Below are 14967 nucleotides of genomic sequence, written 5' to 3'. Positions count from 1 at the left end.
CAGAGAAACACATTCAAGTCTCAGAATTCCTACTCTGACAAAAATCATATTTTTAGATGCCCCATCACAATTAACAGAAATGATGAATCACTGAGCTCTCAGATTATAGTCAAGTGCTGTTTCTTTACTAATAATGAAATGATGACAGCACAGAGAATTAGGAAAAGAAATGGAGATATATCTGACCTTACCATAGCTAAGGCCAATACCTACTTAGAGCCAGATTCTGCCACATATTAAGTAGTAACTTACTCTGCAAGTATCCCCAATTCAGGCCTGCTGAGATGCATGAATTTCCTTCAGACTCTTTGAAATCAATGGGATTAGTGACAAAGTAAAGTAGTACTCAACCAGAGAAAGTATGGCAGAATCTGGCACTTAATGAGAAAGTGTTAAGAACCACAAACTTACAGATCAGACTGTTCCATCCTACAGATCAGACTGTTACAGTCTGGTTATGCCTTTAAGGTATTGCCTCTTTTAGGCAACACAGGGAAACTTATCAATAAGGACTATACATAGTAGATGTGATTATCCTTTACTACCTGGTGATTTTATTTTATGTTTTACCTGATTACCAACAAGATGTGATTCACTTTTTTGATAGGCGAGACTAAAAGAGCTCAGAGCCAGATTTTCAAGTGCTCAGTACCCACAATTGGGGCCAGATGGTCAACAAAGAGATAGGAGCTCCCATTTTAGGCACTGAAACAAAGTCCAGATTTTCAAATCTGGAACTAGCAGCTTCCACTGTAACACTGTGGGTGCTGTACCTTTTTGAAAATCTGGGATATGATGGCTAATCCCCCCATCTGTGGGTAGTAATGAATCTGGGGCGCAGGTTGTATCAACAGCCTTGCTGAAATGCATGAATTTACTTCAGGCTCTTTGGCTTCATCATCCCTCCATGCCTTTACTGAGGTTGAACATTTTATCTGTATTAATGTTGTCTCTACTCCATTTTCCACATGATTTTAAGTACAATTTCTTTACAATTCACTTGAATCCTCCCTAACACTGAAGACTGGAATATTCAAAGCAGATCAAGCGAGTTGGCACTTAACTCACTTAAGCTAAAATTTTCAAAGTTGCTGATGTCTTTAAAAAAAAAAAAGGAGTATTTGTGGCACGTTAGAGACTAACCAATTTATTTGAGCATAAGCTTTCGTGAGCTACACATCTGATGCAGTGAGCTGTAGCTCACGAAAGCTTATGCTCAAATAAATTGGTTAGTCTCTAAGGTGCCACAAATACTCCTTTTCTTTTTGTGAATACAGACTAACACGGCTGCTACTTTGAATGATGTCTTTAAGGAACAGTGGAGAAAAACGCTGTTGAGGGGTGAACCCAGTTTCTTAGACAGAGCTATCATTTTTGTAGGTTCACTGAATACTTCCATTTGGTTAAATGGATGCAGCAGTAGCAACAGAAAGGTTTGTGCACCTATTTCTAAGCCATGGGCTAATCCCGGTTCACCCACCATCCAGAGAGGAGAGAAATTAGTGCCTAGAAATAACTTCTAAACGAGCGTTGACATTTTTAAGAGGCTGAAGTTCTTCATTACCTGCTCTTGCGTGACTACAAAGGTGATGTCTTCTCCAGGTTTCACAGCCAGGCTCTCTCCTTTGATGCTAATCTGCAGTCTTTTGGGAGCAATCAGTGGACACATATGCTGGGCTAAATTCTGCTGCAAGTCGACACCACCTTCACATACATTAGACACCACTTTCCTGTACCTGCATAAAACAGTAAGCAGTGAGCACACAGGACTGGGGAATAGCAGGTGGGTGCCACTGGGGGCACTGCAGGACAGTATAACAATACTACCACATGGTAATTGACTTCTCAGTGGGGCTGGTCAATGTCCCAAAGTTCAGATGGAAATCAGATCAAACAGCTTCTGCATTCCCAAGGAGCTAATTCCAGTGCTGATGAACTACTCTATGCCTGCGTGGCTCTTAAAACACTTTAAAATACAAATTTTGCATAACAGAATAATAAAAAATAGAGCCTGACAAAGATTGGCTGAGGGTGAACAAGGAAGCACTCAGGATTATGCTGCAATTGTGCAAGAATCAGTTTTATTCAGGTTTGTTATTTTTAACCATTCTTTTTAACACAATTGATGTTTCATCCTTCTGAGTTCAAACATGCTACGTTACAATGGCCATACACTACCAAAAAACAAACAAACAAAATACGGATTTTCACTGATAAAGCAAACTGTGATTTTCTTTCCTGATTTGACATTTCAACATTTGGTCCCAATCTATGCAGCTGAGAAAGATGATGTTATTGCCAGCTGCAACTTATTCTCAGCACAGACATCATACTACATTGTAGTGTATGTTCTGTGCGCTATTGTTTACAGTTCGGTAAAGCTTTCCTTTGATTCTCAGTTCTCCACAGGATTAGGAAAAGAATACATTCACTGCAGATTATTTACCCCTGAGGACATGAGGGGAAGAAGGAGAAGCTGAGTGAGGATATATACTTATTCCTAAAACTGTAAATTATTTGAATCAGAGGGTAAATTGCTCCAAAATAAAATTAAAGGATTAAAATTAAAGGGTCACTGCCAACTTTAAAGTCATATCCGAAAAATGTGTAGTTACAATTGTTATAAACAGCTCCTAAGATGATCAGAAAAGAGTTTAGAGAAAAATATTTCTCTCTCTCTTTTCCGATTGTTTATTCAGGGCCTTTGAGGACTGTTCTCTACATGGCAAGTTGAATCCCTCATGCGCTGCTCTGTGGGGAGCACATTCACATGCTCTAGCTCCAGAGTGGTAGCCGTGTTAGTCTGTATCAGCAAAAACAACTAGGAGTCCTTGTGGCATCTTAGAGACTAACAAATTTATTTGGGCATAAGCTTTTGTGGGCTAAAACCCACTTGATCAGATGCATCATTTTTCACTCCACGCATCTGATGAAGTGGGTTTTAACCCACAAAAGCCTATGCCCAGATACATTTGTTACGCTCTAACTACGGCTCTGCAAGAAGTTGGTTACTAGTAATAGTAGTAGCAACACTGAAACTGAAAAGACACCAATTATGGGTGCAAACAGGAGACAAATGGGAAGCAGTGCACTGTTGCCAACATTAGTGATTTTTCACTAGTCTCTTGATGTTTGCTGCTTTCTTGAAAATGCCAGCTCCTGGAAGCATGTGGTTACCTAAGAATCTCACCTTTCACATATTTTAAAAAAGAAAGTTTCTAACTCTCATCATTGTGAAGAAAAGCAGGAAAATGTGACCCCAGTAGCAGGTTTTACTCAGAGGCCAGCAGCTCTAACGGGCAGGCCTTGGCTTGAGATTCCTTGCACCTTGTAGTGGGGTTTCACTCTGAGGCCAGCCCACCAATTCCCTGGTGCCCCAGGTTTCTCCTGGACCAACTGGGGGTTTGAGGGGAAGGGAAACGTTGGGGGCCCAGGCTCTCTCTCTCCACTGGGTCCCAGCCCAGAGCCCCAGGGGGAGAGGTGTGGAATGACTCAGTTGCCTCTTCGTGGTGCACCTGAGCTGCCTCCCCTGGGCTGCTTCCTTCCTCTTTGTTCTCTCTTTAGTTTGGGGAGTGGTCGCAGCCCACTTCCCCCAGTGGGAGTTCCCAGTCAGTCCCAGCAGCTCAGTCAGTCAACCAAACATTCCCCAGCTCTCGTCCAAGTATCCAGTTATTCTCCCTCATCAGAGAGTCAAGGGAGGGAAAAGGGTCAGACCCTTATCCTCCCAGTTGGGTCTTACCCACAGTCCAGACCCTCTCCTGTGGATTGCTTTGTCCTCAAAAGCTGCAAACTGGCTTCCTCCCTTCGGATAGTCTCTCCTTCACTCTCCCTCCCTGCCTGACTGTCAGAGTCTCCTTTTGAGTAGATCCTCCATTTGGAACATGCTCTGCACCTGCTGAGAGGTGGGCTCTCTTGGCCCAGTGATGCTCCTTCACTCCTTTAGTAACTGTAAAGCTCATCACATCCCTAAAGGCTTAAATATCACAAAAGAAATGAAAAAAAAATCTCAAATCTCCTTATTTTTTAAGCCTATCTTATGATTTTTGGAGTTTGACAAGACTTGTGGGCGCTTGGGTTTGGACATATTTTGCATGTTTGATGCTTTTGCTTTCAAAGAGTAGAAAAACCCTTAAAACCTTTTTTTTAAAAATCAGGACATACCATTTAAAGGGTGCTTTATCAATTTTAAAAAAAATCAAGCTGACAGTGCCGTGGCCCTTCCTACAAGTCCTAGCCCTTCCCCCCACTAAAACCATCCTACACACTAACCCTACCTATGGACAATTTTGATGCAAACAATTTAACTATAAAGAGTATTTATTTACTTTTCCCTAAGGCCATGTTGTAATCCTCTGCAGGAGTACTCTCCCCCCTGAATGCTGGTAAAGTATCAAATACTTACCCTGTGCTGCTCGCATAGGCCTGCCCTAATGCACAATCTTCAGGGGGTGATTCTGGGTTAAACCAAAAGTTAGCAAAGCACTTGCTGGATTCTGATTTCAGAGGTGCTGAATGTTCAAATCCATAATCACTGCAAAACAAATCCAATTAATCTGTTAGCGCCCCTGTTTTATTAGCAAATCTGTTTTCTGTGGTTGGGTAGAAGTGAGGGAGACCCTATTTTTGAATACTATCTCGTACCAAGCCAACACACAACATGCTGAGCCCAGTTCTGCCCTCAGGGTGATTTCAAAGGCAGTGATTTGAGAGCAGGATTGGGTCCAAAAAGTTTTGTGAATGAGTTCCATAGAATTCTCTCTGTTGGCAGCTTAGTTTTTTTAAAGGGGTTCTTTGACCACGCTTTCTCCTCCACTTCACTCAGAACTAGAGAGGATTTGTATTAAATACCATAGGTCAAATCCTCTGATCATCATTCACATTTTGCTCCATGGGAATTTGCCTGAGTAAAAAAAACATCAGGACTTGTCTAGTTTGTTTTTTTCCACCTGACACCTTACTTCAAAAATGTCAGAGCTTTTGTGGTTCTGTTTTTCAGAAGAAACTCCACAGCACTTAGCTTCTATGGCAATAACAATAGCTCTGCATTACTCTGCCATGCTATGATATTCTATATAATTGCTTGCAAAACCCACCAACATAAACAGTAATAGGATTATTGCAGTAATTTTGCCTTTTAAAAAGAAACAGATCTAACATTTGGGAAAACAACCTCTCATTCAGATCCTGCCGGGGTGTTTTATTGTTGTTTTCAGCTTAGGAAAGTTGTGGGGTTTATATATCCCAGACTCTCACACACTTCATCTTTAGGATAACTGTGAAAATCCATAGAAAGGCTCACCATAAGAAATCAGAGTTTGCACACTCGCAAACTTTGGATGTGAGAGCAGATGTGAAACTCCTCCCTTTAATGCACCATGATGAAATCTTCCTCTTCCGAAAACTTCTCTGCTGACCCATGATGCAGCGATCACCCTGAACATTAAAGCACAGGAGTGTAAAAACCAAAGCTATGAGAAGTTTTATTTTTCTGTGTTTGTTCCAAATTATACTGTCATGAAGTCCACCCACTTGTGACTTAGACTGTAGCCAGAGAAAGGCTGGTCTTGTGGCTAAGGCTCAGGGGCAGGAAATCTGGGTTTAATTCTTGACTCTGTTACAGGCTTCCTGGGTGAACTCTGGAAGGCATTTAGGTCAAGACTTTTAAAAGTGCCTACTGATTTTGAGCGTCTTGGTTTGTGGTGCCAGATATAAGACACCTTAAAGGGGTTTTTCAGATGGCATTTACTCCACACTTTCTGTAAAACAAGCCTATTTAAGATGTCTCAAGTTGGGCACTCAAAAACAAAGACTCCTGAAATCTTGTCACTTTTGAACATCTTGTTAATCTCTCTGAACTCATCTGTAAAATGGGGATACTAATACTTTTTTTCCTCTTCTATCCTTTTGTATGTCTTGCCTAATTAGACTTTAAGGTCTTCAGGACAGGGACTGTCTCTTACTATATGCTTGTACAGCTCCCTAGCACAATGGAGCCCAGATCTCACTTGGGTCTTTAGGTGCTACTGTATACAAATAAATAATAATAGCAATAGTGATTAACGGTTTGAGACAGTGATTTATTTCTGTAGCACAGTTCTGCAACTGTACAGTTTCGTACACGCTTATGATGCATTATAATGAATAACAACTGCTTCTTTTTTTCCTTTTTGTTAGAACACTCTTTCTGGATCATTCACAATACACATATGGCACACAGAGTTATCTTCTCCAGATACTGAGACATATTTTCTAAAGGGCAGAAGTCTAACGATATGCATTAAAAAATGTATGGGTAATTGTGGCCCTAATTCTGCAGTTATATGCACAGCTCAATTACTTATGCCTGGAGAATGGTCACTTAAACATTCTGTACTTGTAAGTGGGTATTTTTAAATACTCCATCAATTTTTAAAATAATTTCAGAAGTTTCCAGTTTCTGAAACGTCCATGGAGAGGTGTAATTCCACTGTTTCAATGTACTTTTCTTGTTAAGGCTAGGGGCTATGTTACATTCTAAGTACATACCTAACATGCCCCAGGTGAGGAGGAGTATAGCAGTAGTGATAATATATTCAATGAATAAGTGCTGAAGGAAAGTTTGGTTGGAATACTACAGAATGGCAGATGAAGAAGAAACTTAGAGAAAGAGGCACAGAAGGAGAAAAGGGAATAAATTCACAGGGAGAAGAGTAAAAATAACAATGACAGTGAGCATCATGACTAACAGGGATATATCTTGTTTAATCCAAAAGGATCACAAAGTGGTCTATACAAAAAATACACTGTAAAGAGAATAGTACAGAGAATGTAGTTGCCAAAAATTAAATTTTGCCAGGATACTGGGATTAATGCATTAATACAGAACAATTGCCCCAAACAACTGGCCTCTAATACATGATTAGTTCACTGAGATTCTGGAATTACTTCTGGTGCTTTACATATGAGTACAGTGCATGGTTGGGAAGTTGGCAGAACATGTAACTGCATGTTCAAACTGCTTCAATTGGTGAGATGGGTTTTAATTTCCAGTGTGTGCCTAACAGTTCACAATCCATCACGACCACCTATTACTGTGGTAAGTAATTAAGTATACTTCCTCCTTCCCCAGCCCAGTTTACATAATAAAAGAAACACAAAATCTATCTCCTGTATAATGACTAAGCCATTCTGAAGTCACTGATAAAAACAGCAATGGACTATTTTCATCCCCCTGAAAATCACTCTGGGGTTGTCAAAGCTGTGTGCTGAAATCCACACTCATTAGTGAATGTTTGTACAGTACAATGAATATCAAAGCATTACATAAGCACTATGTATTATTATTAACACAAGATCATTGTGTGTCCAGTACCTGTAGATCTGTGAGGTCCCAAGATTCATAGTCATTTTCAGTGCACTCCCTGGGGAAAGATGGCCTGAAGTCTACTTTCACCAGCTCCCAGTCTGAACGATAACTGATGTGACCAAAGACTCTGAACAGAAAGAGCAAAAGTAAAAACCTTGTGGAAAATCATCTTCATACTTCACAGATTTCTCATTATTATTCACTTCCCCCTCTATTTACAGTGCCCTCTGCTGAAAATAAAAGTGCTGCTTCTTAACTTATCCACTTCCCCCAGCTTTTGATATACATTTTCAGGAGATCTCTATGGGGAGCAAACATCTGTCAATTGTCTACCGAACCATAAGAAATGATATTGCTCATTTACTAAAGAACTATTTTTTTCCAGTAAACTGTTCTGCGATTGAGGTAGAGATATACATGATTTTAATGAGGGTCTGACATTTTAGTTAATTATCCCCTTTATGGTTGACATATTTTGAGTTTCTGCAATAAGATAAGAGAGGCTGAGTGTTAGTCATTAGAGAAGTGGAATAGGAGTCAGGACTGGTGGGTTCAATTTCTCACTCCACCACTCATTCATTATGTGACCCTGATGCAAGTTCCTTAGTCTGTCTGTGCCTTACCTTACCTAGCCATAAAATGCTAATATTACTACTGATCAACTTCACAGGGATTTTGTGAGGTTCAAATAGTTAATGATTTGTAATATATGTTCTTAGATTTGGGATAAGTGTAAAACATGTATTATTGTTTATAATTATTTTTCATCAGTGCATTGCATGAAGAAATTCTGACTCCTATCCCTAAAGAGTTACATCTAAAGGCTCAGTACCCCCTAAGCTGTAGTAAAGGATAGCCCAAAATAGTCAATTTCCTTCTAACCAAAATGGGAACTCCATTAAAGTTCAAAAACCTGCCTGTGCTTTCAAAGCAGTCACAATGTCTAAAGTGAGGCCATTTATTTCCAAAACAAAATGAGTAAGTATGACATCCAGCAACAAATTAGCAAGGATAAGGACTCTGTTTGGGTAAAAGTCAGATATATCTGTGCTTTGAATTAGAGCCTCATTCAGTCTCATGTGGCATAATTGCCAAAGAATTTAAGTCTGATTCTGAAGTGAACAGTTTTCTGTTCAGTGCTTCCACAGAACTCCTATTCCAGGTTCTAGCAGCATCCACTGACTACTTTACTCCTTTTGTTGTGCCCATAAGTTTGGCCAAGTCCACAGTTGAACCAAGAGGTAAGCAGAAGATGGGAGGATTTGGGGCCTGCATTCTCTGGGCACTGTTCTGTTACATGTGACCTCCTGTCCCCCAGCCCTTAGAACAGGTAGAACTAAATTAGGAACAATGATAGAATGATAGGAATGGTGGATCTGCAGATTGCACATGGATTGCTTCTGTAGATTATAGGCACAAAGGTCTGGGGCTCCAAGAGGGGTTGTGGAATGGCTCCACAGGCTAAAGCAGTGGTGGGCAACCTGCAACCCACCAGGGTAATCCGCTGGTGAGCTGCCAGACAGTTTGTTTACATTTGCACGGCTGCCCACAGCTCCCAGTGGCCGCAGTTCGCCGTTCCTGGCCAATAGAAACTGTGGGAAGTGGCAGCCAGCACGTCCCTCTGGCCCACGCTGCTTCCCGCAGCTCCCATTGGCCGGGAATGGCGAACTTCAGCCACTGGGAGCTGCGGGCAGCTGTGCAAATGTAAACAAACTGTCTGGCAGCCCACCAGAGGATTACCCTGATGGGCCACGTGAGGCCCACGGGCTGCAAGTTGCCCACCACTGGGCTAAAGATTCAGGGAGGATTTGTTCCCTCTTCACTTATAATTCTACATTTGCTATTCAGACCCAGTGCAGAGACGTGGATTTTGCCCATGCTGTTACATTATAATGATAGAGCTGTGCATGCTCGTGGAAAACTTTGCTGTAACACACGAGGATGGGATATCAGTGCGTCATTGACAAATACCAAAGTCCCTCATTAAATAGAAACATGCATTCCTCTAGTTTGCTTATTTTACTCCTTTTTATAATGTATAGCCACGCTCTGGGATCTGAGCAGTTAGATGACCTGTCTTCTGCCCTCTTTTCTTTAATTGTGCCCCAAAAAACCAGGAGTGGCTCAGAGGTAGAAGCAACATATACAAAATCTCAAAAATGTTGTTGGACCAATGGGGGTATTATCCTAAAATTATGGCATCCATTTTTCTCAGGATGTAGATTGCTCATCAGGATCTACAGGATTCACTCCTTTGTAGCTCAGTTTGACAAGGGAGCCATAGTCTGCTATATTGATGATATTCATATGGGATATGCTGATATTCATATGGGAGTTACATACACTAGATAATGACTACCTAAGTAGTCTCATGGTTTTCCACAATGCCTACTGCAGTATGACTTGCTGGGCTGGCAAGCATGAACTACCTTTTGCCATGTTTGATGTCTGTTCTTTTTTTCATGCAAGGTACTAAAATAATGCAGACTTCATGTTCTGCTAATGCAGCTATCTGCCTCTGTGACTCCTTCCTGAACAGTCTGTCACCTGTGCATTACGGAACCTCTCAATCTGTTCATATTTTCTTTTTTTTGACACAGGTGCCAAGACATGTGATCAAGTGTGTGGTTCCAGTGTCGCATTGCTGACTCCGAAAAAAGGATTTCCTACAGAACAAATACATTTTTAATATTATTCAGACTACCCCTCTACTTCCTTCTATGCCCAGAACCTACACTAGTTGATGGTGACCAGGTATAGTGAGTAGGTACACTGTCAACCTACCATAAAACATTGGTGGGAGCAGGTAATGTCCATGAGCTTTGTTTAGGTGGAGGTCAGAGATCCCATTCAAGAACATTCAGACTACTGGACTATTCCGAATGGATGCTTATGTTTCACAGGGGAGCCATGGTCCAGCTCTGACATAAATTGAGGTTACTTTATTGTTCAAGATGTGTGTAGTCCTTATCTGCATTCCACACATGGGTATGTTTGTATTCCATGTACCTGAGATTAGAGATTTGTTGAAAGCAGTGTCCGTTGTTCCACACCTGCGTAGTTGTTTTCCTTGTGTTCTGAACTAAGGGTATAAGTGGCAGTGTGAACTGATGCCTCTCCAGTCCCTCGTCTCACCATGAATCAGATAAGATTTGCAGCAGAGGGGAAGGAGAGTGGGTCGTGGAATACAGATAGGGATGACATATCTCAAAGAACTTCTAGTTATAGGTAAATAACGTCCATTTCTTCTTCAAGAGCAGAAAAGTACAAGATAGAGGTCCCATTGTGGTGTTGGTTTCATTATCAGCTGGAAGGCTCCAGTGAAGCCTTTCAGGAATCTGAGGATTGTTGGGTGAGAAAAATAATTTAGTCATCCACTGAAGAATGGAAGGCACTAGTTGGACCTGCAGTGAACTAACAGAAGGTGAAACTTCCTGAGGTGAAGGATGTAGTCTAGAGTAGCAGGAGTACCTTCCATCTCTGAGGACAAATGGTTCTTTTGCATCCAGGTGGAGGAATGTTTCCATTTAGCCCAATAGCATTTCCTGGTTGACTCTTATCCGCTTTGATTAAGAATGGATTGAACGGTCTCTGAACATGAACATTCTAAGTCTGGTGTCCATCAAAATACCAGGCTGTGAGGCAGAGAGGGCCTAGTTTGGGGTGTCTAGTCTTGCCATTAGCCTGGGTCACCAGATCCAGGAAGGATCACATGGCAGTGGGAGGGCAGACTGACATCCACATCAAGTCTGCGAACCAGAATTGTCTGTGCCACTTGGGTGTGATGAGAATGACTCTAGCTTTGTTGTGGTGACTCTTTCGCAGCACCTGCAGCAGTAGTAGAATGGGAGGCAAGGCATACCTCAGGTGGTCTGTCCAGAATAATAGAAGGGCAACACATGTAGATCCCTGCCAAGACCTGCTCTGGAGAAATAAAGGATGGAATTTTTGTTTCTCTGTGAGGCAAACGTGTGATAGCATTCCCTACTGGTGAAAATCTTTTTCAGGATGCAACTGTGTAACTCCCATTCGTGGTCTGTGGCGAAGTGTCTGCTGATTGTCCTCCAGAGAATTCTGTGCACCAGGTAGGTATGTTACCAAGAGTGTTTTGCAGTTTCTAATGCACCAGTTCAGTAAGTTGACTGCCTCTACACACAGAGAAAGGATCTTGCTCCACCCAGTTTGTTTATGTAGAATTCACTCATCATGTTATCTAATACTACCTGGATATGGTGGGACCAAATTAGTGGAAAGAATGGATTGCAGGCTAGGGGGACTGCTCTCAGCTCTAGTAGATAGATATGCAACCTGGATGGTCCATCTGGGATCCCTGTCCTATGAGGGATGCATCCGTGATAATGTGGGTGCAGTGAAAGATATTCCTGCATGCACTTGCTGTGGACAAGAGAACAGTGTTGTCAGGAACTGTTACCTTGATGTTCATGTTGTCTCTGTATGGAGAGTAAACAGATCAGAGCCAGACCTACAGATAATGAAGATGGAGCCTGACAAATGAAGTTACATAAGTACACCAGCTCATGTGTCCTACTAGGGAAAGACAGACCTTGACTATGGTTTGAAGACTGAGAGTGACTTTTCTTTTCAAGTTGTTCATGGCATGGAATCTCTCCAAAGGTTGGTAGGCCATGGTTGAGATCAAAACTAGGGTCACTTCTATAAAGTCTATAGTGCTTGTGGGAGTCAAAGTGGACTTTTCTTTGTTGATGCAGACTGCCAAGGATGCCAGGAGACTGAATACAAATATGGTTTCTGATTGGACTTCCTGACTGGATTTGCCCATTAGTAGCCAACTGGGAAGGTATGGGAACATGGTGTAACCATGTTGTCTCACCTCGGCTGCCACTACTGAGAAGACCTTTGTGCTGTGGTTAGTCAAACAAAAGTACTCTGAACTAATAGTGTTCTTGTCTTACCAGAAACCCAAGGAAAGTTCTGTGGGGACTGATGAATGTCTACACGAAAGTAAAAAGAAAAGGAGTACTTCTGGCACCTTAGAGACTAACCAATTTATTTGAGCATAAGCTTTTGTAAGCTACAGCTTGTAGCTTACGAAAGCTTATGCTCAAATAAACTGGTTAGTCTCTAAGGTGCCACAAGTACTCCTTTTCTTTTTGCAAATACAGACTAACACGGCTGTTACTCTGAAACCTACACGAAAGTAAGCACCTTTCATGTCAAGAGCCACAACCCACATGCCCTCCTCTAAGGAGTGAGTTGTTGATCCCAACAAAATCATTCAGAATCTTGACTTGTAAATAAAAACATTTAACTACTGAAGATACAAAATGGGTCTCCCACCTCCAATTCTCTGGGAACTACAAAGTAGAACCTCTTTCTTGACGGTGATGAAGCACCTGCGCTATGGTCCCTTGCTGAAGGACAGAAACCGCCTTCTGATGGAGAATTTCCTATTGAGAGTGGTCCCTGAAAAGGGGCTGAGGAGGGGATTAGTGAGGGGGAGGGGAGAGAAACTTGATAGCATAGCTGAAGTGGATGATTTCCAGTACCCACTTGTTTGTTGTTATTACCCTCCAGGTGTGCACAAAGAGGGTGAGATGATCACTGAAGGTTTGGGGGACAGTATGTAATGGCATCAATGGAGGTACATGGTTCTTGAATGTCCCATCAAAATGAACTCCTTGGTGACAGGTGGGTTGAGCAGCGGAAGATGTTGAGATGGAGGAAGTGGGGTATCTGGGGGTTGGCACCCTCTGCTGTTTACATGATGGTTTACATGATTAGTGATAAAATGCCTTGGGGCTGGATTTGTAGATTTGCTTGAGGTTTTTCATCTTTGGTGCCAGGGTGCAAATGTCCAGGGAATGGAGGATTGTCCCAGAGTTGTTAAGGGAATGAAATGACTCATTGATCTTCTCACTGAAGAGATTAGACTCAGCCAGGGTAAGTCCTCAATGGTATTTTCAACCTCCCAGGGAAACCTTAAAGAGAGAAACCACAATTTGGACCTCATGACAGTGCGGCAATGACTCTAGATGCAGTACATGCTGCATCCACTGCTGCCTGTGGCAATGTCTTAGCCATCAGCTTGCTTTCATTGATGGGGGTTGGAATCAGGCCCTGTCCTCCTGCGGAAGTTTATCTCTGAATGGCACAAATTTAGTGTAATTTGTGAAATAATATTTCACTAACAGGGCCTGATACTTAGCAATTCTATATTGGAGGCTTGTAGATAAAAATACCTTCCACCCCAAAAGGTCAAGGCATTTATCACACTTGTTAGATGGGTTGACATGGAGTCCTGTAATCTGGGAGGGAAACACACTGGGCTAGTCAGTTCCATAATGGCCTTGTTCACTGGGAGAGCCATGTTGCTAGGGCTAGAGGGTTGAAGGATGTCCAGGAGTCTGTGCTGCATGTCACAGACTCTCTCAAGAGAGCTCGGTCGCAACCCTCTGTAAAAGCTCTTGGTGTTGCCTGTGGGGATGGGGATAATGGGTGGGGATGGGGATAACTGAGCAATAGCTTCATTGGGTGAAGAGGATGATACACCCATCGGAACCATCAGATCTGCCTCTGCCACATACGCTGATGGAGCCTGCAGGTACTGGCTAGGGAAGGTGGTTGCTGTGATTCCTGCATGGATCCCGGGTGTCCAATTAAGGCTGATATGAGGAGTTCATTGGCTGTGGGGGCCCTCAAAGCATTGGGTTCCAAAGGTCCCTTTGGTTGTCATGTCTGAGAGGAGGATGGCTCCAAGTTCTCCTAAAGGTTCTATCCAGACTAATCTCTTTCAAAGGGGGCGCAGGTTCGTCCAGATCATTGGATTACTCTGATACAGAAATCAGCTCAAGTTCTAAGGGCAGTGCTGTCATAGAAAATCATAGAATATTAGGGTTGGAAGAGACCTCAGGAGGTCATCTAGTCCAATCCCCTGCTCAAAGCAGGACCAACACCAACTAAATCATCCCAGCCAACACTTTGTCAAGCTGGGCCTTAAAAGCCTCTAAGGATGGCGATTTCACCACCTCCCTAGGTAACCCATTCCAGTGCTTCACCATCCTCCTAGTGAAATAGTGTTTCCTGATATCCAACCTAGACCTCCCCCACTGCAACTTGAGACCACTGCTCCTTGTTCTGTCCTCCTTGGAACCCCCACTTCAGGTAACTGAAGGCTGCTATCAATTCCCACCTCACTCTTCTCTTCTTCAGACTAAATAACCCCAGTTCCCTCAGCCTCTCCTCATGTGCCCCAGCCCCCTAATCATATTTGTTGCCCTCCACTGGACTCTCTTCAATTTGTCCACATCCCTTCTGTAGTGAGGGGACCAAAACTGGACGCAATACTCCAGGTGTGGCCTCACCCGTGCTGAATAGAAGGGAATAATCACTTCCCTCAAACTGCTGGCAATGCTCCTACTAATACAGCCCAATATGCCATTGGCCTTCTTGGCAACAAGGACACACTGCTGACTCATATCCAGCTTCTCATCCACTGTAATCCCCAGGTCCTTTTCTGCAGAACCAGTTGGTCCCCAGCCTGTAGCGGTGCATGGGATTCTTCCTTTCTAAGTGCAAGATATTGCACTTGTCCTTGTTGAACCTCATCAGATTTCTTTTGGCCCAATCCTCCAATTTGTCTC

The 14967-nt window shown here is 42.6% G+C and overlaps 1 protein-coding gene across 4 annotated transcripts in view; it reads right to left on the bottom strand.

Moving 5' to 3' along the window:
- Positions 1-14967, bottom strand: part of SORCS2 (sortilin related VPS10 domain containing receptor 2) — an 843820-nt gene that overhangs the window by 33783 nt on the left and 795070 nt on the right. For all 4 annotated transcript variants that reach the window (XM_073342594.1, XM_073342595.1, XM_073342596.1 and 1 more), the window contains exons 15-18: positions 7352-7472; positions 5300-5433; positions 4403-4531; positions 1565-1736 (exon numbers count right to left, since the gene is read on the bottom strand). In XM_073342594.1, coding sequence (XP_073198695.1) covers positions 1565-1736; positions 4403-4531; positions 5300-5433; positions 7352-7472 — 556 coding nt within the window. The remainder of the gene's footprint in view (positions 1-1564; positions 1737-4402; positions 4532-5299; positions 5434-7351; positions 7473-14967) is intronic.

This window comes from Lepidochelys kempii, chromosome 4, assembly GCF_965140265.1.
Source record: "Lepidochelys kempii isolate rLepKem1 chromosome 4, rLepKem1.hap2, whole genome shotgun sequence".
In the NCBI taxonomy this organism is placed as follows: Eukaryota; Metazoa; Chordata; order Testudines; family Cheloniidae; genus Lepidochelys; species Lepidochelys kempii.
The sequence above is the reverse complement of the archived record's forward strand: the minus strand, read 5'-3'. Positions and strand labels throughout refer to the sequence as shown.